This window comes from Ammospiza nelsoni, chromosome 8 (genome assembly GCF_027579445.1).
Source record: "Ammospiza nelsoni isolate bAmmNel1 chromosome 8, bAmmNel1.pri, whole genome shotgun sequence".
NCBI classification, from domain to species: Eukaryota; Metazoa; Chordata; class Aves; order Passeriformes; family Passerellidae; genus Ammospiza; species Ammospiza nelsoni.
In genome coordinates, this window is record NC_080640.1 from 29,288,068 (window position 1) to 29,315,850 (window position 27,783).

General features: G+C 40.4%; 1 protein-coding gene and 1 long non-coding RNA gene across 2 annotated transcripts in view; both read left to right on the forward strand.

The window, feature by feature from the left end:
* The first annotated feature begins 6,778 nt into the window (after positions 1-6,778).
* Positions 6,779-13,112, forward strand: LOC132076300 (uncharacterized). Its single transcript, XR_009418882.1, has 4 exons — positions 6,779-6,833; positions 10,114-10,260; positions 11,020-11,054; positions 11,696-13,112. It is a non-coding gene; the product is annotated as an uncharacterized LOC132076300 (long non-coding RNA).
* A 5,561-nt stretch (positions 13,113-18,673) lies between these two features.
* The window catches only part of CABCOCO1 (ciliary associated calcium binding coiled-coil 1), a 50,796-nt gene continuing 41,686 nt past the window's right edge, over positions 18,674-27,783 (forward strand). The window contains exons 1-3 of the mRNA XM_059477666.1: positions 18,674-18,691; positions 19,254-19,388; positions 25,479-25,627. Of these exons, the coding sequence (XP_059333649.1) occupies positions 18,674-18,691; positions 19,254-19,388; positions 25,479-25,627 (302 nt within the window). The remainder of the gene's footprint in view (positions 18,692-19,253; positions 19,389-25,478; positions 25,628-27,783) is intronic.

The window sequence follows — 27,783 nt, forward strand, 5'->3', positions numbered from 1 at the left end:
TGAAGCCATGATCCCAAACCCTTCTGCAGGGCTGTGTGTCCCCTGCTGCTCTCCCTGCAGGGCTCCACTGCATCCCTGATGTTGGGCTGCCTGGTTCTTGCACTCACTGCCTGAGAAGTGCTGGTGCTCACAATCTGCTCCTCTCCAAGGTAGGTGACTTCTCCACTCTCATAACTAAATTACTCCCTTATGCTGTAGCTGCTATAGCAGGTTGTTTTCTGTAAAACATGTCTGCAGTGAACTTCTCAAACCTCTTCACAATCATTCTGTAAGTGTCAGGTACTAACCTTGGAATTACTGGATTTAGATTCTCACCTACAGCCCATTTCTCTGATTCCTAATAATAACCATCATCAGTTAATTTTCCATCCCCCTTATTACATTTAAAACAAAAAAAAAGTTAACTTCATCACTGCTGCTGCCATTGGCCATATAACTCCAGCTGTAAGCTTAGTGCAAAAAAATGAAATGAAAATCAACTGCATCAACAACCACCCCCACATCCCCCAGCCCTACTGAAACAGCAATAAGAAAATCTGTGGCTTTGGAGAATGCAAAGATTTCTCAATTTGATTTGATACAATTTATTTTCAATAAGTTTCACAGTCAGGAGAAAAATTTAAAAGTTGCTCTGTTTAGACCATAATAAGAAAAAATAAAATTTAATGGATTCATTTGCATTTTTCTATCAGTTATCCATGATTCATACTTACCTCTTGGAATGCAATACACAGATGAGTCATACAGAGAAACAGCCTCTGCATAGGAAATTACACTGTCATTTATAAGTAACATTGCTTTCCTGAGCTGAAACAATGATGGACCACAGTAATCACAGATAAATCTCCACTGCCTTGGAGCACTTGTTTAGAAAACCCACTCCCCTGTGTGTGTGTGAAACCAGAGCCTGTCTCAGAGCATATGGAGCATATAGTAACTAATTCCCATTAGCTTTGGGCATCCTGGGAACCTTTCAGGATCACCACTTCAGCTAATTTATTTTTTATTTTTAATACGATACATGAAAGGACACCTTGCACTTTGGTGCCCTGACTGAGCCTCCTTGCAGGGCTGTTCTCTCCCTTTCTTGGAGCCCTGTGGTCACCTGGAGTCAGGCCTCAGACTCCTTGTGTGCTCCAGGCAAACTCCTCCCTTAGCACACTCTTAGCCAGCTTTGACAGAGGCTTGGTGAGAGCCCCAAAGCCAGGAGCATGTGCCAGGACAAGGTGGAACTGCCCGTGTCACAGCCTGGGGTGTCCCACATGCCACAGGGAGCTGAGCAGGGCTGGCCCCAAGAACTGGTTGTTGAAGAACCCTGCTGAGGAAGATGGAATTCCTGCTGGGGGAGATGGAATTCCTGCTGGGAGAGATGGAATTCCTGCTGGGGGAGATGGAATTCCTGCTCTTGTAAGACCTCTGATGAAGCTATGTCCTCCTAAAATTTCTGGAGGCTTGTTCTCTTTTTATGAGATCATCATTCAAGACAGAAGGAATGAAGCCCAAAAGCTTCCTGGTTTTTCCAGGTTGCTCTTGAATATTCCCAAATGATAGAAACAGGAGAGGGAGCGAAAATATCACACCAACAGCATCTGTTGACTGCCAAATGTGTTGTAATTCTCTGGCCTTTTAAATAAATGCTGTTCATATGTATTGCAAAGCCTGCAAGAGGAGGAACTGAACATACCAAGATTTGAAGCCTTGTACTCAAGAGGCTGAATGTCATTCAGGCTGTGGGTTCTGATCTCAAATATGAGTAAACCACAAATTTCCCAAACCTGGAAACACAAGACTGTGCAGCTTTAATCACTAGTGTATAGTGTACCTGATTGGTATTTTCAGAGCATCAGTAAAACTCACAGAGGGAAAACAGACATGACAACTAGAGTGTATGCTTGGAATATCAGTGATTATATTATATATGCATCTGAGATTTGTACTTAACTCAAGTCAGGATCTAATCCAGCTCCCATTAAGTCAGTGGGAATTTTGCCAGTGAAAACAATAGTAACAGGATCTGGCCAAAATAATTTAATCCACCCTCTTCAGCTGCTGTGCTCACAGCAAGAATGTTGCCATTAAGAAGTTTATATGGACATAAATATTCACTTTAATTTCCTAGAGTTTGTCTACTTGCTTAAAATTGCATTTGTGATTAAAAAAAGAGCAATACAGTGTACTATGGCAGCATTTTAATCACTCTAGGTTCAGGAATAAATAGAAAAACATCTTAAATATTTTATACAGATTATATTGCAATCTTGAGTTAACAATTTATTTTGGAGTTGTTTATATCTTTTTCATTCTCTGTTGCTTTATTTTTCTTCTGTTGGTTCAGGTTTCCAAGCTACTCTGTGAGAGTGATAGTGATGGGTTTGGAATTTTTCCTCCTATAATCACATTCTGGAAAATTGTCACTATGCATGTTGTGTCACTGAATTGCATCTTGGCTCCTGCTGTGATTCTGTTTCAGGAGGAGGAAAAGTTTAGGGCTGTATCATACTAATACTATGTTTAATGGACTGCTCTAAGCCTTTGAAGGATGCAAGAACATCATCGGGGGAAGTCTTTAGCAGCTGAAGCATTTTTGAACAGCATTCAAAGGTTTTATTACACCAGACCCTGCTCGTCAGTGCTGCCCTCTCCCCATGAGCTCCGTTAGGAGCTGCACTGACTGGGAATTGCTCAGGTGTAGCTCCCTGGCTTAGAACTTCCTGAGGAGAACAAGATGCCTCTTCTGGAGACCTGGTGGCTTGTGCCCTGTGCCTGGCATCTTTTCTGAGCTGACCACCCTTGATACTTCTGCTCTGTGCCCTTCTTTTCCTTCCCACCGCAGGAGCAGCGGTGAGCCCTGAGCTGTGAATGCACTGCAGCTGCAGTCAGCCCTTCTCAGAGAAGGCCAGCACTGGTGTGCTCCAGTAAAGCTCCAGAATGGCTCAGAAGTGAGGGGAAAATGCAGTTCTGCAATTGGCAAAGAGCTTGGGAATGTGTAGGAGCTGACCAGGAGTGGCAATGGGGGAGCTGGGGGCTGTGGCAGCTGCTTGTGCTGCTCCCAGGATCCTGCCTCACTTTACAGCCTGTCCCGTGTGCCCCTGCAGGCACCAGTGCAGGCATCAGGTACATTGCACCTCCTGGCACTGCCACTGAAAGCATTTAGGATTTGAAACAATTGTCTCTGGTTTGTTTCTCTGCCAGCTGGGCAGTGAGGGGGCCGAAGCCAACCGGACAGAATGCACGTGGCTGTCATTTCTGAGTAACCACGGGTCTAAAAGCACCTTGCACTGAAGGTGGCCGTTTCCTGTCCTGGCTAACTTCAGTGTGGGTATGCATATTGTCCATGACTCCCAAAGTTTTTTCTCCTGATGCCCCCACAGCCTTGGAATATCAGCATTTCCTATGTTACTGTTGTTAAAAAGTGTTGTGGTTTGACACTGGCCCAATGCCAGGCACCCACTCGAGTCACTCACTCACCCTTCCCTGCTACTGCTGGGCAGAGGAGAGGGAAAAAAAATTAATAAACACTTTATGAGTGAGATAAGGACCAGAAAAAATATTTCAAGGGGAAAAAACAGGCTCAGCTTAATTAGCAAAGAGAATTTTATTGCTAACAGAATCAAAGGAGGATAATGAGAATCAAAATAAACTCTTATTACAAGACCAAAACCCCCAAGCCCTGTCTCCCTGCATTGTTGGTGGAAGGAGGGAGGGGCTGGGGGACAACAGGTGTTTAAAGGGCTTATTTTACTTCTCATTATCCTCCTTTGATTCTGTTAGCAATAAAATGCACTTTGCAACTTAAGTTGAGCCTGTTTTACCCCTTGAAATATTTTTCCTTGTCCTAATCTCACGAAGTGTTTGTTACTTTTTTCCCTCTTCTCTGCCCAGCTGTAGCAGGGGAGGGTGAGTGAATGAGTGACTCTGGTGGGTGCCTGGCATTGGGCCAGTGTCAAACCATGACAAGAAGTCACTAAAATTTCAACTCTTCTTCTACTCTCCCTCTCCTTTTTTTTCCCCTTAGATGTATTTTCTTCAGTTTCTCAAGCCTTGAAAATCTTTGGGGGTTGCGCTAAGGCAAGAACATATTATGCATCCATTTTAATGCCTCCTTATGGTCCCACAACAATGTCTAATATTGTTGTTTTTCTTGGCAATCTAAATTTTCTTCGTTTTTAGGACCAAACAAAAGAAATCCATCAGGGCACGGCCTGGTGCAGGCAGAGGGGCCCGTGTGGGGCAGTAACTGTGGTTAACACTCTGTACTGGCTGTGTGTGGGTGTTCCAGCTCATGACCCCACTGAGAGGGTGAGTATCTCCACCTCCTCATAGGACAAACTTTAATTTGGGTTTGCTCTAGGATTTTATTCTTTTCAGTCCTTGGATGTAGTCTCAGTGATGGTATCCAAACCCTTCTCTTTGCCAGTCCTGCTGACTTTGATATAGTGGCTCACTTTTTATTTCCCTTATTGTCTAGTCTTGCTTCCTAGAACTATTTCTGTACAGCAGTATAGAGATATGTGTATTAGTTTTTGGGGTTTTTTTCCTTTGAAATTAATATTATAAATGCAAACGCTGTTACCCAGGAAATGTTTGAATCATTTCACAGTGGATATCTGAATCCTATTAGTGGGTAGTGAAGGTTACAAACTTCTCATACTCTCTCCTAAAAATGTTTAGGAGGATTTTATGAGTGCCTCTGCAAAACTATTTAATTCTGTATTCTGACTATCTGGTTATAAACTTGATTGTATATTACATTTGGTTTATGAAATAGGCAGCAAAATTCAATGCATCAAATTAAAACCCTGAATAGGAAATATAAAAGCATTCCTCCTGGATATTTTGAGTTATGAGTTCTGTGACTGAACATTATTTTATATTTATATTTGGTGAATTATTTATTCCAAATAGATTAATTATAAATATGACTAAAAAACCTCCAAGATCTCCCAATGTATAGTTGCTTGATTGTGGGGGTGGGTGGTTTTTTGATTATCTAATCTATTGAGAGAATCCATGTATCTTTATTATACTACTTAATGGCCTGGAAACACATTACAACAGCATAGTAGTTTATTTATAGCTATATAAAGTTGAATTACTTTTAATGAGACATTTGCATACAATTATTGCAATCATGCTGGAAATGGAACAGCTACTTCAGCACATTTTTGAGACTTTGGCTCAAGAACTCTGAGGATTTCCCTTTGCAGCTGCTGGTAAAAGTAAATTTTTTTACCCATGCTCCAGACTGTGGTACATGCTCTGCCACTGTTTCTGGAGGGAGGGAGCCCTTGTTGCTCCAAATTAAAATGTAAACACTGATTCCCCTGAGAAGTCCAATAGGCTCAGTGCAAAATATAAGCAACTAATATTTTTATGGATGTCAGCTCCCATAGTAAGTCTGTTTTCTATTTCAATTAATATTTTGCATAAATCAGTGTCTCAGTAAAATAAGCAACACCACACTGAAAAGAACACAAGGCAACTGTAATTAAGCCATATGTTTAGTAATGTGCTGAACAAACAATGGAAAAAATTACTCTTTGGTTACTAAATCAATTGTAATCAACCTCATTCCACCCACTGATCCACCTCTAGGAGCTGATAATACCTCTGTAGATATCAGGAACAAATCTAGCAACTAAATTAATAATGCAAAATTGGTGGTTCAGCTACATGTGTCAGCACGAATGTATTGCTCCCTACAGCTTTATCTCTACAAACATCTTTTTGCTCCCAGAGGGCACTTAAAAATCCATACTGGTAAAATAAAGAAATTACTCAGCTTTATAATTACAGCATCATTTAAGAATTTGTCTGCCTTTTGCCAAACGGGTTGAAATTTGATGGATTATTGCTAACAAACAATTTATCTCCAATAGTCAAAGAAAACCTATGAGCTAGTATTGCTTTAGTTTATACCCTGTGAACAAGGCTGTTGGAGTATCTGGTTTGCTGTTAGGCAGCTTGTCAAGCTCACAGTGATGGCCTGAGAGAGGGTTTTTGTGGCACAGGGGCTGCCATCACATGGTGCAGGATAGCAGCTCAATGTGCTGCTGCCACTTGAAGGTAAATACTTGATAGTAATAGGGTCATCTTTATCAAACCTTCCCTCATAGATGTGGGCAGAGGCATTTCCTGCCTACCAGACTAAGGGAGATGATGCAAGGGAGGGATGGGTTTAACATTTTCTGGAGCCTGAGGCCAAAAATTGCGTTCTTGTTAACTTGGCAACTGGTCATGTCTGCTGGCTGTTCTGCTGTGGTGTGTCACTGGTTCCTGCCAAGAAGGAGTGGTGTTGATAACTAGCAAAGCATTACAAAAGTGCCTGCTCCATGTCCATGTGGTCACAGGAAGGAGCTCAGCAGCATCCTGGGCTCAAGGCAGCCCTGCTGTGCCTGTCTGGGAGCCAGTGTGAACAGAACTAGAGCACACAGAGCCCTGATTCATTTTAGTGTGTGTAACACAGGCATGGCTGGAATACATGCACAGGCCTTTCTAACCCTTGGGAACTGAAACAAGGGGATGTCAGCTCAGTTCCCAATGGCTCTGGTTTGGTTATTCTGCAAATTGCTGTATTCATGTGTGGAGGGATAGCATGTAAGAAAATAAAGATAGTGCAGAAGGTGGTCCCACACCTGAGGAGTTGCAGCTGTACTCATCACCAGAGATTGGGAACAGGCCTGCCCTTAATAGGCCACAGCTGTGTCCAGTAAGAAGATGAGTGCTACAAAAGAGTGGGTTAGCTGGGTGAGGAGAGAGATGGAGTTTGTTGGTTGTACTGTGAAGAAGGAGTCAGTGCTGTGAGGAGCTGACCATGAGGAATCATCAAGAAGGTATGGGAGCTTTGCAATAAGATGACAACATTCATGTATGGCAAGAAGTGTCTGGGAATTCCTATCACGTGAAGTGCACACAGACAATGTGTTTAATGCTTTTATCTTATTAACCTGTGACTGTTAGTCAGTGAACTATTTAAAGAGCTAAGTGTTATTTAACAATAAAGGACATTTCCTCGCCAGCTATTTGTCTTCAAAGAGTAGACATGGCTTATGGGCACAAAAAAGAATGAAAGGAATAAGCAAAAGTCTCTAATTCCTGGGTTGAAATTCCCTGGAGGTGTTTGTCCAAAGAAGGGAAATTCATATCCCCAGAGCTGATTCCTAAAGAGAATGTAAAACTGCATTACTTTTCTGTATTTATTATGTAAGATTCCACTAATCAGGATTTCCTGGATAAAGGAGTGTCAGCTAAATCTTAATTTTTGCTGGCTTCCCACAGAATAGTGCTTATTAAATCCAATAAATACCTCCTAAAAAAAAAAAAAATATGCAATGCTAAAAGTATCATTCTTATTGTAGGAAAATAAGCTTTACAGCTTTACTTGTAGTTTATAAATATTAATAATTTTTAGTAGAACCTTGCGAACTTAAAAAATATTTAGAAAGTGTGTACAATTATTACATAATGAAATCAAGGGTTTGAAGGAAGTGGAGACAAATCCTGAAAGAAAATTTAAGTTTGCTTGTAAGGTTTTGATACATATCTTTAGTGATTTTTAAAAACATTTTGAAACATTAGTGTCTTGATGATATTGAAAATCTTGAGTGCCTAGTTTTATATGAAAATAATTTTTAAAAAACATTAGTGGCTTGATCAAAACCACAAAAAGTAGTGAGAACTTAAGAGCTGGAAATGAACTTATTTTCATTTTTTAAATTACTCTGCTGTAACCAGCCTGTGTGCATTGGACTGACTTTGCTCCAGCTTTATTTACTCCATAAATATACAGATGTTGTGATATGCTAGTAGGTCCAGCTTGGAATATTCAGTGAAATATCACTATGGAGTCTGTGGGTGATGATGAGACATCACAGACCTCACTGGACCTTTTGCATCCAAGTTAGCTAAAAAGCCAACTCCAGCAGCAAGCTCATGTCTCCTGCTCCTGCTTTGAATTTTTGGGGATAGAGGCTACAGTAGCACCTAGATAAAAACAACTGAAACTATAGAGAAACTGCAGTAGCACCAAAGAGTTGTCAGTGGCTGTGGCTGCAGATCTGCAGTGGGAAGTGGGAATGGGACAGGTGTCCTACAAAAGCCCAATTACTTCTTCAAATGTTCTATTGTAAGGTAGTCAGAATAATAAAAGGTATGCAAAAAATTCTGGTATTGGAACAACTTGGAATTCCTTTAGCATACAACTGCTCTTCTAGGGAACGATTTGGGTGCAACAATGTGGATTCTGCTGCACCAAGGTGAGACAGGTTTATTGATGAGAGGCAACTGGAGGACTCTTGATGAGTAAGTAAGTACATCTGTCCCTACTACATAGGCTGTGAAGGCCAGAGTTAAAAAAAAATCCCAACAGTTCTCAGCAGACCTGAAGTCATTCCAGAGTGAGTAGCAGCCTACTGCTTCTTGCATTCCATCTTTCCTTAAATGGCAGATGGAGAGTATGGGAAATATTGTGACTGCATGAAGTAAACCCAGGTGTACCAAACGGACCATGTGGCAGCTTGTTTGAGAGGTCAGTTCTGGGAGCTGGTGGAAGGAGTCACATCTTGCCTGGTGTCACCGGCTGGCATGGGGCTGCATGTCCTGTGAGCAATCCTGGAGTGGTACAATGACAGAAGCGGTGCCAGGAGAGCTCACACAGCTGAAGGCTGGGAGGATGAAGGGGTTGTTAGTCAGCCCCGAGCCAGCCGCCCTCCGAGCGGCCAAAGCAGCTTCAGTGCTGCTGCCAAGGCACTTGAGGGGTGCACACAGCTCTTTGGAGACCCTGCTTACTGCTGGGGAGCGATGCTGGAGGAGCTCTTACACCTTGTTCCCTGGCATCTGCTGGTGCCACAGCTCTGCTGAACTCTCTCAAACTGTGCTTCAATCCATTTAAATCCTTTGTGTCTTATGGCGGCACAGGCACTGTGAAGTGAGGGATGCTCACAGGAATGTCTGAGCTGCCCCAGCTGGGCCAGCAGACTGAGATGTGGGGCATCAGTTTCTACCTAGGAGTGGAAGCACGTCCCTCCTGAAATTACAAAAAGCTTGGTGGTCTTACAGTGTGTTTACATACATTTAAAATAGAATGAATCAAATGGAAGTAAAAGATAAAGAGAACAAATGTGGACTTCATGAAGATTTATAACATGTCAAAACTAGGGAGAAAAATTCACAGTAATGATCTAGCAGATGAAAATAAGTTACTTTGCATTACTAATGGACAGTTTATATTGCAAAGCCACTGTCCCATATTGCACACATTATAAAACCTCCTTGCTATCTCAAATAGATAAATAACATTAGCACAAAGCCAAGAAGATTTATAGCATGCATGAATCTCTCTCCATTACTCTTTTCCGACTAAGTTTCTGTAACTCTTTCTGTTGCATATGAGTCACTTCAGTGACCAAGCTAATTCATGGATTAACTCCCTTGGCTCTAGTGGAAGTACTCCAAAGATGATTTTGAGGTGTACACTAAAAAAGGTCATACAGTGAGTAAATGGATGTTATAAAACAAAGTGCTCGTGCTATTTGGCAATGGCATCATCCCATCTACCCCAGAGCAAGTGGATTGTTCCCAGCCTCTGTTACGGATCTCTATTACAGACAAGTAATTTATTTTCTTTTTCTATCTATTGTTTGTGTACTAAAGCAATTAGCTCATTGGAAACTAATTTTCCTTTCATCTGGGGACAAATGCTATTTTTGCTTATGTTTTTATAGTTACTCCCTAATTTGACTTTGGTCATTCTGGTAGAAATGTACTGTTGGACTGTCTGTCACTTATGGCCCATCTTATGCCTCCCAACACTCAGAAAGTATATAGGTAATTTTATAGATATTTAATAGACAAGAGGATTTCAAATTCTGTCTTGTCTAGAAAATTCTAGTTTAGAGTTTAGAGTGCTTGCCTTTTGGGAATGATCCTTGCATATTCACATCCCAGATGTTCCTTCTGGTAGAAACCTGAGTGTTGCTTGGTGGACTGTGCATCTAAATGGACTTTCTGTTGTGGGTGGAGGTTACATCAGTGCACTGATGGTTTTGTATGGGCCTGGGTCTGCTGCAACAAGCTGTTATATTTCTCCCTAACATGTGTTTCACATCAATGCAGAATTAGCACATCATCACACAAATGATCAATGCTGGGTTCAGTCCAGGAAGGAACGAAAAGTAAAAGGAAACTGCGTGTGCACGAGTTCAGATTTTTAAATGGGAGCTGCTGCTAAAGGCTCATAGAAAAATCCTGGCACATATTGAGGTAAGAAAAATGTATTTACAGTTTCAGATCAAATTTCTCCAGAGTTCTTAGAAGCATTAATCAAGATTTAAGAAAAAAGCCTAAGTTGTGTTAATTATGCATGTGTAATGGTCTGGGAAATGTGGAAAATCTTAAAGTGATGAGAAAAGAGTTTGATGTCCTATTTAATATTTAAGTTCATTGACACCTCCTGCCCCCAAAATTAACAGAAAGCTAAACTGTGCCTGAGCTTTTTAAAATGCATATGGACTGACACTAAGTATGAACAGTCTTAAAGGAATAAAACTGAGAAAATGGCAAGCAATCAGAAAAAAAAGTTACATTGCATGCCTAACTATTGTATCTATAGTGGCCACTACTACTGCCATTATAATACACAAGAGAATTTGAAAGCATTTAGATTTGCCTTTTCAGCTGACAATCTGCCACAGGTGCTGTGCCATTATAAATAACTATTCAGCTGTTATGTGTTATTGTCTAAATCACCATTTTGAACCTGAAGTATAAGCTGCACAACCCATAGATCAAATCTAAGAAATTGGCTCTTGTTTGCAATGTAGTTATTTTAAAGGAAGAAAATACCCAGTAAATCAAACTCACAAAGAATTTTAATTACGCTACTTGTTCCTAGGAGCAGTATTACAGTTTTACATTCCAACACTGTGTGCATGGGAAATGTAATACACAACACCTGTTAACAATACATACTCTGATGAATGCTAAAAATTGGTGTCTGTTTTTTTTTTTTTAATTATATAGGGTGGAGAGAAAGAAGATTGAGTCCATTTTTTTCTGTAAGTAGACAAAAAGTATCTATTTAGTATAATGATTTATGTTTTACCATCAGATGAAATCATACAGGGAATTTTTTTGGTCTAATACAGAAATAATTATGGTTGTTCTATCATTATTACATGAGTGATAGCAGGATTTATGCATAGCAGCAAAAGGTGTAGGTAGCACTGGAAAAATTGTTTTCATTATAATTCCCTACTTGCAGCCTCTGATTTTAATTCTTATTTGGCACCAAAAATATACATGGTTGAGTTCAACGTAAAAAATGCTTTATTTGGATTGTATTTAATTTCTCTGTATTTTCAACAAAACTTTTCACTGTGGCTGTGAGAAAAATATTTCTCTGGTATGTATATAAAACATTCAGTTACAGTTAATATTTTGAAATGCAGCAGAGGCAGTGAAAATTTAAATAGTCATTTATCAAGAGTAATGTCTGGCTTGGGTAACATGCAAAAGGTAGTTACCAAGAAGGAACGTGTGATCCATGTGCTAGTGTAAAAGCAAGAGGTAGAAGAAAAATTACATTGTGTGTGATAAACCCAGGAAATAAAACTTTGAGTCAGTTTTGTGTAGGAAAACCTATAATCGTCTTTTGAAGCTTAGTCTGGTTTTGGAGCTTGATCTTCTTTTCATCAAGGGGAGTTTGAAAATTTACATCGGAGGAAGCAAAGAGGCAGAAATCAGAGCTGAAAGAGCATCCCGATCCTCCATTTTGGGGACTTTCCATTTTTGCTGCAGCTGAGTTTTAACTGCAAGTGTTATAAATAAGTAATGGCTCAGTCCTCCCATCCTGGCTCTGGCTGAGCTCCCGTGGCTTTGCCTGTGGATGGCTGAGCTGCTGCCCTGCTCAGGTGGCCGCAGTGCTGAGGTAGGGGAGCCCTGACAAGGACGGCAGTGGGCGGGTGCAGCGCTGCTTCCCAGCGCACAAAAAGGTTGAACAGAACAACTGGAGATATTATTACCCAGGCAGCCTAACAAAGCCGTGTGCTTCTGAAGACAAATGTTTTCACTGCAGGGTTCCCAGGAAACAAAGGGAGTCGTGGCCTTTACAAAGTACTCAAGTGGCAGAAATACTTGTATACAAAGTCTGACTCACAGCTCATGTAAAGAATATGACAAACTTCTTAGTCTAATTCATTAACTCTAAATAATGTCCTTTCAAATGCCATCCCCAGAAGCAGTTTCTATTGGAGCTATTTTTTATCCTTTTGCCACAGATTGTTTTAAAAGAATTATGGGAAATGACAGCTGTAGAACTAAAGTTCAATTTTTCACAGATGAAACTACAAAATGCATGGAGTAATGTAATCCAGTCAGACAAGTGAGTAAATTATATCTTGGTTGCAACAACGCACCACTTGCTGAATATCAATAAGGATATGTTTCCTTCTTTGGAGTAAAAATATTTGCTGTTAATGTAAACGGTTCTGAATGTCCCTGGCAGTATAGGCACAGATGCCAAACAGCATTAAAACTGAGCAGAATCTCATATGTTTTGTTTGTGAGGAAGAGGAAGACGGCGTTCACAGATGTTAAAACAAGGAAGATGATTCCTTTTACATTGCTTTACCATAATGAAACTCCATTAACTTCTATCATCGTCTTTCAAATTTCAAGTAAATGAGAAAAGCATAAGCTCCAGTTCAAGGAACACTGTCAAACAGTGCACTCAGTATTTTCATTCTCCTTCTAAATTTCCTAGGATAAGTGTGTGGGTAACTCTGCTCCCTGTGTACCAAAATACCCCTATTCTCCATAACCCAAGTCACAAGTGTCAGCAGAGTATATGAGAGCTGTGCCACATCTTTCTCTTCCTTTGAATTTTGAGTTCCAAGATACTGAGCTCAAGAATGGGTTAGAATAATCAGCTTTCCATTCTAAACAGGCTAATTCTCCCTCATCTAAATCAATAAATTACATTAATAAATACCTTATGGAAATATTTGACCCCTGTTCTAGAAGAAACCCATAATGTTCTATATGACATCACATGCAGAGCTCATGTGCAGTTAAAGTGATATTCTTAGCACAAATATATGTGCTGGCCTTGGATCCTCTGCTCAATGACTTTTTATTTTTACAAGAAGTAATATACTTAAGCTCTCTAGAGCTCTGTGAATTCATTTTTTGCATGCAACTACATAATCTTTTTGGAGTGAATATGGACATTAACTCCTCCTTGCAGCTCTCTGTAAACATAGGCTTGCATAGCAGATATTTCAAATTCAGAATCTAGGAAGGAAAGTGCTCCCAGGACTGACTACTGAGTTATATACCATTTTATTTTAATGTACTTTGCCAAGATGAGTCCATAACCTCAAATGAGTCAGGGAAATAAAGGGGAAGGGCAATAACAAACAGCTTCATCGTAATTTTAACCCTATTGCCTAGTGATCACAAAATAAGCTTTATGCTTACATATTTAAGGAGACCACATGGACACGTTCTTCTTGAATGTGCTCATCCACTCCTTGGGATTTGTACTCTGTGTTTCCAAGTACACAAGGAGAAGACACGTGATCCACTTTGTTGCTTAGATCTGGTGGCAGGGATACATAGGATGTATTGCCAAACTGCAGAGTGACACATTTCACTCTCTTGGACAGGCCTCTTTCTGTAAAATGGAGACTCATTTGCCATACTGACTCTCCAGGTGTTGCTGCTGTAGGTGGGATCCTAGTCCAAGACATCACTTAAATATGATGTAATTATGTCCCAGTAATTCAGGCTTGCCAGTCCTTATTAAATAACTAAAGAAATATTGAAACACCTTGGAAGCTGTTTGTGTAGTCCAGCAAACAAACAATTCACAAATAAACAAAAAATACAGTTAGCTTTAGTATACAAGACAAGTCAAGTCTTGAGTAACTAGTCTCTCTATTAAAATCCTCCTGTAATTTCAGCTGGATGTATTTTTTCACTTGCTGCCCTAAATTGTTATATGTTATTCTAAAAGCTGGTTAACATCACATGGAGAAGTTGGCAAAAAATCAATAGAGCTTCACAACAAAGGCATGAAAGGAGTAAAATATGAAACCTATGAAAGAAATTATGTTCCCATTTGGGGGCAAAAGGGCAAGGACAATGGAATCAGTGAATTTATATTTTTTCTGTAGATTTTGCTGTGTTACTAAGATGTAATACTTCACGTAGTTGTGTCTTTCTATCTTCTTTGGTCTGCCAACAGAATGAAATAGCAGTTCAAATGGAAAAGTCAAGTTTTGTCTATCAAAATGAAATTTCAAGAGAGTTTTCCCAGGAGATTAATGTCTCATCTTTCTCATGGAGTGAAATATCCTCCAGTTCCTGTGAACTTGCCAAGATTAGCAGTAGTTTATGTCTTTAGAAAAGATACAGAGTAGATGGGAATCTGAGCTGAAGTGGCTGTCTGAAGAGAGAATATATGCGTGTGTATTATATAGTACCAATACTTGAGTATGTGTTTAATATGTAACATTTTATATAGAATATGAATATACATACTCCTGTATTTTACAAGTATTATTTCTATTTGCAATTATAACTCGTTAAATTATTCTTTCTGGTGATTTTCATCGCTACATTAATTAGCAAATGCTGTACTGCACAACATGTCCTCCTGAAGAATGCAGCTCTCTGCCAATGAAACAATTCTCTCATCAAACCCAAAACCCTACACTAACCTTATGATAAATTATTTGTCCATTGTCACCATGTACTCATGGCTGTATAAGACTTAGGGGGCTGTATAAGACTTAGGGGACTTATAGTCATTCAATGGGCTCTTCTTTTTGTCTCTTTTCTTGAATTTGGGACTTCTGAGTGGATTGTTCTGGTTTGAATAATAACTATGAGGAGTTCTTGAGTTGTAGAGATTTTAGGTTTTGTTTCATCAATTGATGACCTTGAGGGTAGGTAGTTTGAAATAGCTATGCTCTAAATTATCCATATTGCTTTATCTTATGCATCAGGTGTCATAGTTTAGGTTTTTGTACTAAGAGATGTTTAGAGGGGAGAAAAACCTAAGCTTTCTTAGTTCACACTGATGGTGAACTGCAATGTTATACACACATTTACATTATTTCTACAGTTTAATACAAGTAAGGAGGTGTCTTGAACTACTGGATTAAATAAATTCCTATTTCTGCTTGAAGTTCTTGTTGGCAGGAAAAAGTACAGGTCCCCTGGAGATGGGTTACATGTTCTTATAAGTCTTTTCTATCTAATTTTTAGGATTTCTATGAACTCAATTCAGTTTCTTGGCAATAGATATAGCAGTCTTCTGGCTATGATCAAGAAGAGAATCAATCTAAAATTTGCTTTTATCCTACATTGAGCCACTTCTCTTTATGATGAGAAGATAATGGAATCATTGATAGAATACAAATTTTACTACTTTCATTTCTTTGTATGCATATTGTTTTGAATAATTGAAAAGTTATGATTTGCTCCATTTAACTTGGAATTTGTTGCTGGGCAGAGTACTAACTTTACAAGTCTCAAAATCACTGTCAAATCACATGGAAACTTTGCCTACCTATTAATTATACAGGCACAGAGAGGTACTGAGCTGGATTGTGTTGACAGTGAGCAAAAAAGAAGCAGCATCTGTCCCCAAGTAACTCAGAACTCTGTCTATCCTGCTGCTGATACACCAGTTATCCTCTCATACCTGTATCTCATTTTAATTGGATACTGCCTGAGAAATGGCAGAATTATCTTTTTGTTTTAAAAACAAGTTTCCCTGACAACCTGGGATTTATGTTTTTCATTTCCTAGTACATAATCATGTCCAGAATTTTTTTCTGAAGGTGTGTATCTATATATGTAAAACAGAAGAACATTACCTAGAGGGAATGCTGTTCCCTGGATAGAATATCTGCAAAGAATGTTATAAAGGAGCCAGGAGGGGATGATTAATTACTGTGTTAATGCACTTATGCACAGTAATGCAGGGCTCTTTATTAAGAGTCACATAGCGCTAATGTCCTGTTGCTTTCACAAATTACCCGTTTGTTACTGGGAGGGTCAAACCCAAATACTGTGTGCAAGTCCTCCACATATGCCTGTGGTTTCTTCTCAATTCTTGTATCACAGGGCATGAGTATAAGCAATTTGTTGTCATAAGGGCTGGCAGCCAGAAGAGCTATATGTCCATCTGATGTTGATGTAACAAGCAAGGCTCTGCTAGGAATTTCTGTCTGCTTTTCATCCTGAATTTGCCTATGGCTAATTACTCTGCTTGGTGATGCTTAACTAAAAGTGACTGGAAACGTGTTTGCAATTGAACATTTTTATAGGATCTCTGTCAATAGGAGGATGTTTTGTGGGCCTGTTTTTTGTTACAAAACCTTTGCTTTGTAAAAGGCAACTTCTGAAAATTCATTCCTTTTTCTTAAATTAATACGCTTCATTTACTCCTGAAATGCCAGGATCTCTGTGATGAGTAACAAAATCAGACTGAATCACCTTGGCTACTAAAACTTTGGAAGGCTTGTTGGAATATTTTGGAGCACTTGCAGCTGCTGGATGTGTTTCAATTGCAGGTGGCCTGTACTATCAAAGCTTTGCTTACAGCTGTGACCTTTATTCCCTTTTTGACAAGGACTTGTGTGATGCAGGAGAACCTGCTCCCTGCCCAAAAGATGGAGTATCATGATGAAGAGGAAAGTATTTTTAAAAAGATAGCTTTGTAGTTCATTGTACAGAGAGCAGTGTGGAATTGCTATATTGGTGATGCTTCAGTGCATAATTAGCAAAATGAAAATTTGGCAACTTGAAGAAAATTAAGGGGAACAACCAGCTCTTTGCCCAGCCCCTGCCAGGGCTGAGTGTTAGTGGGCTGTGTGGTGGTTATATTGTACAGGCTAGAGGTGACCTAGGCACCATGAGCTAAAGAGCTTTAATCGAAGAGAGACAATAAAGAAGTGTGCCTTCCACGATGCTCATGTTCTGAGTGACACCAGTCTTGGCAGAGCCTCTCCCAAACCTTAGCTCTGATTGCTTCTCAGACAAATAGAAGAGCACTTACGGTGTAAAGCCAGACTTTCAAATATGTTCTGCTTAAATGACATATTTTAAATATTAAATAACAGACACTTTCAGGAAACCTTTACATCTAACACAACTGCACCAGCGGAGAAGGAGCTCTGCTGTTCTCTAACCTGGGTCTGTTTGATGATTAGAAATCATATGAAAATCTACCATGGCTACCTGTAGTAGGAAAGGACTCCGTCAGCATTTTAAGTTTAGTATTTCTGTGTTGCACTTAGAAGTTTTGCATTTGAAGGAAATCAAAAGCCACCTTAAATATTTACATACACATGAATGTGGTTTTGTAAACATGAAGGATCCACATGAAATTAGATGGCATGGTTTGATGCAACTGTTGAATCCTTTTTTCTGTTTCTAAGCCTTCTGAAACCAACTATCTAAAAATCTAAATTGAAAAGTAGGAAGTTTAGGAGCTCACAACTGGAAATGTGGTTTGAGCTTCAATCAGCACTCAGCTTCAATCACCTGCTCAGTTCAGGTTTTGTGTAAGAGAGAATTCAATCTTTTTATATTGAGAAACAGAATTAGCTCTTTCTAAAGGCTTTAAGCCCCCAAGTCTTTTACATTGAAAATGTTCATGGAAGTCAATGGGCATTTTCAGTTCCAGAGGAGTGCAGGGTTAAGTCAAGAATCTACCTGTTACCAACTAGATAGCATAATAATGAATGTACACAATCTTGCATTGCATCCACTTAATTCCTCAGTTTTAACACCTTACTACGTGCAGTGCTTGCAGCTCTGAATAATGTTCTTATTTGGTTAGATTTATATACACTGTAAAAGGGGCAGTAACACAGCTGTGCAGCTATCAGCCACAGAGCACAGCACAAATTGTAGGAATTCTCAGTGTGGGCTCTATTTCTTTAAATTCACAGTGTGGGCTCTATTTCTTTAAAATACTATGAATAATTCTACAAAACACTGCAGGATCCAGCTCTCTGAACCTCAAAGATTTCTGACTCCTTTTGGAAGTGCGATTGGTCTACCTGTGTCAGTGAGGGTCAGGGTGTTTGAACAGAACAGGAGCTACAGACGTGTTGAATCTCGCACTATACATCACAACCTTAGTGGGTAATGGGCATGTTCTTGTCTCCTGTGCCTCAGCTAGGACACAGGTACTGTACTTTGTGGTTTGCACATTTTAAGAAACTGCGGATGACAAACTTCTGAAGGTGGCAAACTGCTCCAAAGCAGTGGCACAGCCTGAAACAGCTGCAGAAAATCCCGGGAGGCCTTTGCTTTATGTGAGGCACTGCAAGGAAGTTGTTTTGTCATACCAACTCCCTCAGCACATCCATAAACTTTGCAAAGTAAATTACTTCTTTCTTTGTTCTCATTACTGTTCACCTACCAAATGCTTGCATTTTATTTGATATTGCGGGTAAATGCTATTACTCTGAATTACTGTTGCTGCGCGCAATAGCTGACAGGGAAAATGTTTCGATGTAGTTTTAGTTCGCTACTGTTCCGAGTTCGTTAAATAGAAGCGGCACGCGCTGGGCCCGGCCGCGCGGCCGTGAGGGCCGGGCCGGGCTCTGAGGGCAGCGCGGGCGGGGCGCCGTTAGGGGCGGGCCCGGCGGCCATGGCGGAGGGCGTGCAGGTACCGCCGGGGTGGGAGCGCTTTGTGGTAAATTGTCCGTGCTGAGCTGCACCAAGGGCCGCAAGGATGGTGAGGGGTCTGGAGCATCTCGCTTGTGACGAGAGACTGCGGCAGCTGGGCCTGTTTAGTCTGGAGGAGATTGAGAGGGGTTTTATCAATATATGTCTCAAAGGTTAGGAGGATGGTGCCGGCCTCTTTTCAGTAGTGCCCGGTGACAGGAGGAGCAAGGGCCATAAACCACAACAGAGAAATTTCCACCTCAATATGAGGAAGAGCTTCTTCATGAAGAGGGTGGCAGAGCACTGGAACGGGCCGCCCAAGGAGGTTGTGGAGTCTCCATCTCTGGAGAGAGGCATTTGGAGACATTGCAAACCCCTCTGGACACGTTCCTTTGTCACTTGCTCTGGGTGACCCTATCTCGGCTGGGGGATGGACTGTATTACCTCCACAGGTCCCTGCCAACCCTTACAATTCTGTGTAGAAAAGAGTGTGGCGTTAAAAAAGCTGTGTGTCTGTAAATACGCATATGTACATATAAAAATACACCTGTCGTCACTTTCAGTTCCCGGTGTCAGTTTCCCAGTGTCAGTTTCCAGTGTCACTATCGTCACCCAGTCAGTTCAATGGAGAGACAGGGCCTGGCCCGGCAGCTCCTCCAGCAGAGACTGCGGAGCCTGGGCTGGCACAGCCCAGCCGGGTCTGTCCCTCGCACAGAGCTGCTGCTCGTGTGTGCCTGCTCCACCTCTGAGCTCCCACTGCCTCGCCAGCTTTCACTCGGTTATCGACCCTTCTTTATAAATGTATGGTTATTTCTTGGTATATTGGGTTTGTGTGGCTTCGGTCGTAGGGAGCTACAGGAGTGGTTTCTGCGAGAAGCTGCTGGAAGCTTTCCCATGTCCACTAGGGCCAATGCCAGCCAGCTCCAGGACACACCCACGGCTGGCCGAGGGTGACCTCACCAGACAGAGATCTGGGATAACAGCTTTAGGAGCGGGAGGAAGGAGGCCATACAACAGCAGCTGGAAGAGGGGGATGCAAATATAGCTGCAAACACCAAGGCCAGCAGAGAAGGGGAGGCAGGATGTGCTCCAGGTGCCAGAGCAGGTTTCCCCACAGCCCATGGTGACACAGCTGTGCCCCTGGGCCCATGGAGGTCACGGTGGAGGAGACACCCATGTTGGAGCAGTTCACGGTAGACTCCCTGGTGGGGGGCACCCCATGCTGGAGTAGAGTTAGAGTGTGAGGAGTCTTCCCTGAGGAAAGGAAGGGAATAAGGAGGCAGCAGGGTCAGATGCAACACGTGCTGAAATGGCTGCAAGCACTTTACCCCATCCCCCTGTACTCCTGGGGGGAACTGGTAGAGAAAATTGGGAGTGAAGTTGAGTCTGGGAAGAGGAGAGAGGTGTTTTGAAATGAAGTTTTTATTTTGCATTATTCTACTCTGATTTCATTGGTAACGAATTATTTTTCTGCCCAAACCAAGACCCTTTTGCTCATGACAGTAATTGGTCAGTGACCTTTCCCTGTCCTCACCTTTTCCCACAAGCCTTTTGTTACATTTCCTCTCCCCTGTTTGACTGAGGAAGGGGCTGGCAGAGAGGCTGTGGTCAGCTCCTGGGCATCCAGCCTGGGTCAAACCACTATAGTGGGCTTTTTTGTGGTGGTAGGAGTCTCCTAATTTTTGGTTGCTGAGGAAAAGGCTTGTGGTTTCCTTTTAAAGAGCACTGGGGCAGTAGAAGCAAGCTTACACTTTCCTTCCAGCAATATCACAGTTGTATTTCTCACCTTTCATTGCTTTATCTTGCTATCCTCTGGAGGATTTTACAAATCCACAGTGTTTGCATTAATATTTGCTTTATTTGCTTGTCTTTGGCCTCCTCCCTGTTTTTTTCCTGTTTCCTTTTTTTACTTGGTTGACAGAGGTGTGGTTTCTGACAGGCAACTCATTTCATGCTGCTTGTCAAGAGATATAAAATTCATTCCTCCCAAGAATGCATGAGGTATTGCATCAACTCAGAATTTCTCCCTCAAGCCTGTCTATGTAGTTGTAGCTACTATAAGATAATTTTCTTCTGCTTGAGCTGCTTTGTTGTCTCCACTGGCCAAGAAGTCGCCGTGACTGTTGTGGGAGTGATTAAGCACCTTCAGCCGTGTCATGGTTGTGTCTTTGTCAGTACAAAAGCTCACCATTTAGGTTTCCTTAAATAAATAAACAAACCCTCTTTCCAGTGAAATGTGTTGCTAAGTATGCTAAATGCTTTATGAAAAATATATGCACCTTTCACAGAGCTCCGTTAGTGCTCTCTGTAAATATTTTGGCATTGGAGCAGCGTAACACTGGGGTAATGCAGTCAGATTGCAGTAAAAGGATACAGGCTGTGCTCTATGGGACACGACAGGCTGTCAGAAATATATTGTACATCTGGTTGAAATGTACCATTGAAATTTTTGTCGATTTTACTTCATGGCTTTATAAAAAGAATCTTTAGAGGAATTCAGTAAACTTTTTTTTCCACGTGTTTTCTGTTCCTCATGTATTGAAGTTTGTTCTACACACAGTAGCTTACCTTTGTGATATTTCTGTCTATCCTTTATGATTTGTTTTTATTGGAAACCATGTGGAATTGTGTGTTTTTATGATTCTGTAGTCCCTAGTTTTGGCTGAAGGTAGCTTAGCATGGTCCATATATAAGGTATAGGAATCACTATTCTGGTACTGTTTCTTTATATAATTTCTTACATTTTGAGACAATTCCTTTTATTTAAATTGAATATTTTTATAATTGTTACAGCTTGTAATGACTTTCAGCGAAGGTCTGTTAGAAAATCTGAATACTGATCTTATCAAGTCTTGCTGCTGCTTTATTTTTAACCACATTTTTCTCGTAAGTAGTCTGCAGCTGTGAAAACATCAGTAAAATTTATTGTCATTATACGTTTGGTCAACCATAAATCATGATATATGGACTGTGACATTTTTGAAACATGTTTTGTTATTAAAAGGACACTATCATGTTTATAGTGTTCCTTGAAAGCTTTCTTTGCCCATAGGTTTTGTGTTTTGCATTTGACACATCTGCATATTTCCCTTTTGAAGGTAGTTGAAATTAGTGCTGCTATTTTTATTTCCTCATTTGTTTGATGACAAAAGAAATGTTTATGATTAAAAATAGCAACTATTGATCTTAACTTCCCATTGTGGGAGTGGACAAGTGGGGCCTTTTAAAAACAAGCAGGAACAGTGAATGTGTTTCTGTTTCTGCCTTAACTATTTGTGTAGAAAGCTTCAGGATTTTCTGCTGCTACTGAAGCATTTGACAGCTTGATAACAAAATGTGTATAATAATACAAATAACAGCCTGTGTTGCTGGTGTAGTTTGGTTGGGGTTTTTTTCATTCCCATTTTGATTAAAGTTGTAACTGATATACAGTGCTCTTCCAGGGTACATCTGCTGTGCTGTCAGCCCAGGCAGAGCAGCTGAGCTGGCTTTTCATGAGCTACTGGAAAGTTGAGTCCAGTGTGATTTCCCTGCTAGGGTGAGGACAGCAGGATCTTGGGTTCCGTGTGCTTTGAGTATTCGCTACACTTGGTGGGATTTGCTGTTCCCTGTGTATTATGTGTTTGGAAGCCATTTTGCAAAGCATGGTGGTGTATTGTCAAACAAATGCAAATGCTGTCTTCAACCACTGCAGAAGGCTCATCCCAAAGGACAAGCTTATTTTTCTTGAGGAATGCTGGTGCTCATTTCAGTTGCTGTGTTTCAGGGTTTGGCCACTCTGGAAAGGCCCTCACCAACACCCCAGGTAGTGGGGCATTTTTCCTAGCCAGGGGTGACTCAGTGCAGGTTTGAGGTTTTGAGAGTTCTTTCCCACCCCTGTAAACATGGATGTTTTTTGCAATTTGCTGTTTATCATGCTGCTGCTGCTATTTCCTGCTTCATGGCAGTGAAGAGACTGAGATTTAGAAAGATCTTACTTTTTGTTTTAGAATGTCTGGTTTGGTGTTTTTGATTTGATACTGTTAACAAGGGATGCCCACAGCATTTGGAGCAATGTATTGAACAGCCAGAAACATATTATGCATTCAGAACAGTTAAAAATCCTTCAAAGGAAAATAAAACCATAACAAATAATTCTCTACTAGCAGCCTGTATTTAAACAAGCAGTTTGCTGCTGGGAGTGGGTATTGGTAGGATTGGTCTCAGGAGTTTTTTCCTGACACATGAACAGCATTACTAGAATTAACTCACCTTGGATTACCTCAGTCAGTCACTGCAGTTAATACTAAAATGAACAGTAAATTCTTTGACACCAGTGAGCACATATGAAAATAATCTCCTGGTACTTTTAGTAGTGGTTAAAGAGACAAAAGTAATCAATCAAAATAATTGTAAGTTTTAGTCAGGTGTGTGTGTGTAGGTTCACCCCAAACAGAAACTGTCTATAAACACAGGATTGTTTAAATGATTTATGGACCTTCAATACTTTCTTAAATTACAGAAACATTGCTGATTTAAAAAAAAATTAAATCATGTGCTTTCTGTCCCATAGCTCCTAATCTGTCATTTGTGACACTATCTCTTATCTGATACCTGTGCTTGTTATGGTGGACAGTGGTGCCCAAACCCCATCTTATCATGAGCATTACCAAAACCAGTAATGCATTGGTGGGAATGTTGCTGCTGGGAATGTTGTTCCAGCCCCCGGGTGATGAAATGGATCTTGGGAAGCACTCACCTTGCCCTGTAAACTGTTCTGGTTTGATGTGCAGATTAGGGAGCCTTATCTGCAACTCTGAGTTAGTTACAGCAGCTGCCAATCTTTTCAGTTTAAACTGCAGCTTGTAAAATATTAGCATTTTGCCTTACTAACAATTGTGCCCAGTAAGATGTTGAGTGACTGACCAGTCATAGGTAATTTATATAGTGGTGGTCACTGTAAATAATAAAGTATTCTATGTATTGAACATCCTAAGAGAAAGTGAGGGAGGAGCTTTAATTCTGTTTCCAAAACATTAATATCAGTTATTAATTTAATTCAGCCCCTACAGCTTCTAAAGAATCTCATGTTCAACGACTTTTTCACCACTGCAGGAAAGCATTTATATTTTTTCTTCTTACTGAAATATGTCTTTCAATAATTGTATATTAGCAGGTAGTGCTGTTGTTTTTTCCCTGCAGCTTCAATTAGAGCAGCATTACTGACTGTAGGAGTATTTTTTATGCTGCTTAAATTACTGCTAATAAAAGCAAACTAACATCGTGCTTTTAACCATGTGAAGGAAGCCTTCACTTATTTCATTCCTGTTCTTATGAGATAGTGTATCTGAGATTGACTTGTTTGCAGTTGGGAACAATAATTTTTCTTATTGAGGTATATGTGAAAGTACTCAAGTACTTAATTAGAGGGGAGGAAATAGTCTGTCCACTGAATCAATGTTCTTTACAGCTCTCAGTCTTGTTTTGCCCCTCGTGTCTGTGGTGGTTCTTCAGCTAGTCCCAGGATTTCAGTACATCTTGTAGCTCAGCAGCAGCAGGGGGAGTAGTGTAGCTTTACTTGGGGGCTCTCCTTGTCCGGCGCTGGAGTGAGTTGCTCAGAGCAGTGCTGGTCAGGCTCAAAACTGTGTGTGTCAGGAATTGTGCATTGGTCTCCCTGCAGGAGCTGGGAGCAGGATTCTGCAGGCTTTGCCTTGCTGCACTTCTCTAAACCCCAGATCCTGCAGATGTACAAGTGTACCTGCTACAAGCAAATTGTGCCAGGGGTTTGTGTGGTCAGGCCAGAGCAGGAGGCTGGGAGGCATTTTGGGACTGGTTTGCTCTTGATCAGAGCTGGGCCAGCACCCAGTGCCCAGCAGGGCTTTGTCCAGTTTGCTCTTGAAAGCCTGCGAGGATGGAGATTCCTCTGCCTTTCTGGGTTATCTATTCTAGATACTGAAATATTTTCATACTGAAATATTTTTCTTTATCCTGCCCCATTGTGGATCCCCTTCCACTGGAGCACGCTCCCATGACCACTATCCCTTTTTCCCTGAAGTGCACCTCTCTGAAGGGGCTGCTTCATCTCACACCTCACTTTGTCATCTACATATTCTATTGTGAAACAGTTTTATGGGATTTATTCTACTGGTTTTTGCATTTCATAGATTTCTTACTGAATTTTCCTGTTTTTTTGAAGACCATTGCATTGTTAGTTCATACTCAGTTTGTTCTTCCCTAAACTATGTCCATCCTTCCTAGGAGCAGTAGTGTCAGATCCCTATTATTCTGTTGCAGCAAGCATCTTGGACCTTTGTTTGGCTAGGGGAAGGAGATAGTGTAGACAGTAAATTTGAAAATGCAATCAAGTACATGGTGGAGAGCAAATAACATAGTAATTTTCATGTATTCTCATAATATGTTTAGAAGAAAGTTAATTTTAAAATTTAATTATTGTGCAACACAGTATCATGTTGGTCAAATTTAGATTCATGGATTCTTTTGCACCTTTAAATCTCTGTTGTTTTTACTTGCAAGTTAATTCAATCTTGTGCAGCACATAATATGTCAGTGTGTTCCCATATGAATTTATGACAAAAATACTATGTCCCATGTATCTGCCCAGCTTTTCTCTGGTGAGAATGTGTTAAGGTATTGTGTTACTGCTGTATAATTACAGCTGTCTTGCATTTTTGGCATTTGTTGAATTAATCCCTTGCATACCTCCTCAATATAAAAATGTTATTTAGATAAGTTAGTGACATAATAAAATAAACAGTTTTTAAATTACATTCCTATGTCCATGTATGCAGGATGAATTCCGAGATCAGGATGAAGTCCACGATCAGGATGAAGTCCGAGATCAGGGTGATTTAGGTGGAGCAAAGATTATCAATAGGACATTTCTTTCTCTTTCCCAAGTAACTGCCTTGTCAGAAGAAGATCTGGAAGGAGTTGAAAAGTAAGTAGCAGTGACAGCAATGCTGGAACCCATATAATAATAAAATAAAAATTGTTAGATTTCTTTTGTGATGGTTATGTCATTAGTCTTTAATTGTTCAGTTAAATCATTGATATTTAGTATTATTCATGAAAGATGGCAGAAACACTTTTGATCTCAGATCCAGCCTGGTTTACTGGTTTTCCTATATATTTTAATTTTGCTTAGACTCCTTTTTTTCCACTTGAATTTCACCTTGTCGTGGTTTCTGAATTTACAATAGCTTTAAATAGGCTGTAAACAAAACACAAAATAAGAACAGGCTGATACTGAGCTCTTTTTGGTAAATCTCTCTGAGTAACTGTTTTTGCTAAAACATTCAAGATTCTGTACTGTAACATGAGTTACCAAAAAATCAAAAAGGTCTTGAAAGTTCAGCAAGGGATGGAAAGCTTAAGAAGGCATTAGTAGGTCGCCATTATGGTGCTCTGGGGAAATGGGAGGCAGCCAAAGACTTCTGATGTCAGGCTGCCTTTGTCTTTCCTGTACCAACACTCTCCCTTGTTATTAGTGTTAAATAGCAGCTAAATTTAGGAGGCCAGAAGTTTGATCTGAGACTCCAGATTTATATTTGAAAGATTGGACTTCTCAGAAGTGCAAGAATTATTTAGGAGCGTTTGTGTCAACTAGTAGTTCTTAGGGAATTGAAAGGCAAAGGGCTGGGCCGCTGGTCTGGTTTGGGAAGGAAGAGGTGGGGGTGTATAAAATCCAGCTTTGTTCCTCTGAATAGGTGACCATTTAACAGAGATTAAAATATTCTTGAAGCATATTCAGTTTTTCCTATTTGTCACTATTCTAGGGAGAGAAAGTTTTTCTGGGATTTTTTTTTTTTTAAACTGGAAAGAAAATTTGCTGCCATCAAATAATAATAGAAAAAATTCTTTCCTTTCCTGTGTTCTCTTGCACAATGGGCCCCTTTAAATTTAGAGGAGACTGAAGTGTACAACTCATGGAGACTAAAATGTGCTTAATGTGCACAATTCTTTGTGCAACTTTCTCATCAAGATTAAAAAGAAAAGCACTGAAAGATCACATGCTCTTTTAGTCTCAGCTGATCACATATGTATTTATATATACATGCTGTACAGGGGGAATATAAAGTATATACTGCATCTGACTGGAAGGAGCATAGTTACAGGGTATTTTATGCACACTAAGCAGTTTAACAGCAGCATTGAAGTTTACAAGAGCAGTTTGAGGGCCACAGCTAGGGTTAGAAAATCAGAATAGATCTGAGTCTGATAGTTTTGATATCCTGCATTCCCATCTATCAGGGAGTTTTGTACTGCTATCCATCTTGGTAAGACTTGAGCCCTGTGAAGAAAGAAAAAGCAGGGAGGGTAACTATGGAATCGAACTGCCCCATCGTTTCGCAAACATGTACAGATACTGTTGTCAGTGACATGCCTTACAGAATATTGGAAAGATGAGCACTGGCATTGTTAGCAGAATCAGAGAAAATCTAAATCCCTGAGAAGCTCTGATTATGAAAACGCAGAGTTGGCAGAAGCTTCAGAGAGAGAGGATATGGACTGTTTCAAACCTTGGAAAGTTCAGCTGGCCATGTTCCACTTCTATTCCAGGACACAGGCTAAGTGTTTTTAACCGACTTGCATGTGTGCAGCCGTACAAATTTGTCATGCAGAACAAAGGAATACATGTTTTAAACAAAACTGATTGGATTATATGCTTTACTCTGTTAGCTATTGAGGCTTTAATTAAAGAAAGAAACTCATCTCTTTTGACAGCATATCTGTACTGTGTCGGGTAAAGCCCTGAAACTCTAATGGCTGCAGTCAGTAGGTCTGGGATTAATGTCCTTCTTAGGAAGGAATGAGAAGGCAGCAGGGCTGGGGAAGACCTTGCTTTTTCCCACAGGAGTAGAAACTCTGCTCACTGGCACCTGTGTCCTCAGCTGTAGTTGAGAAGCCAAGGATTGCTTTAACGTAAAACTTAAGTACCTGAGACATGGCCAAAGTTACACTGGAAGAATTGAAACCGAGTCCTAGCCCCAGTCCCGTCTCTTCATGTGGAAAAAAGCACACAGTTATTATAAAAGATGTAACTAATTCTGTGTTTGGATAGAGTAGACATAAATGTGTCAGCAACAGTATGGC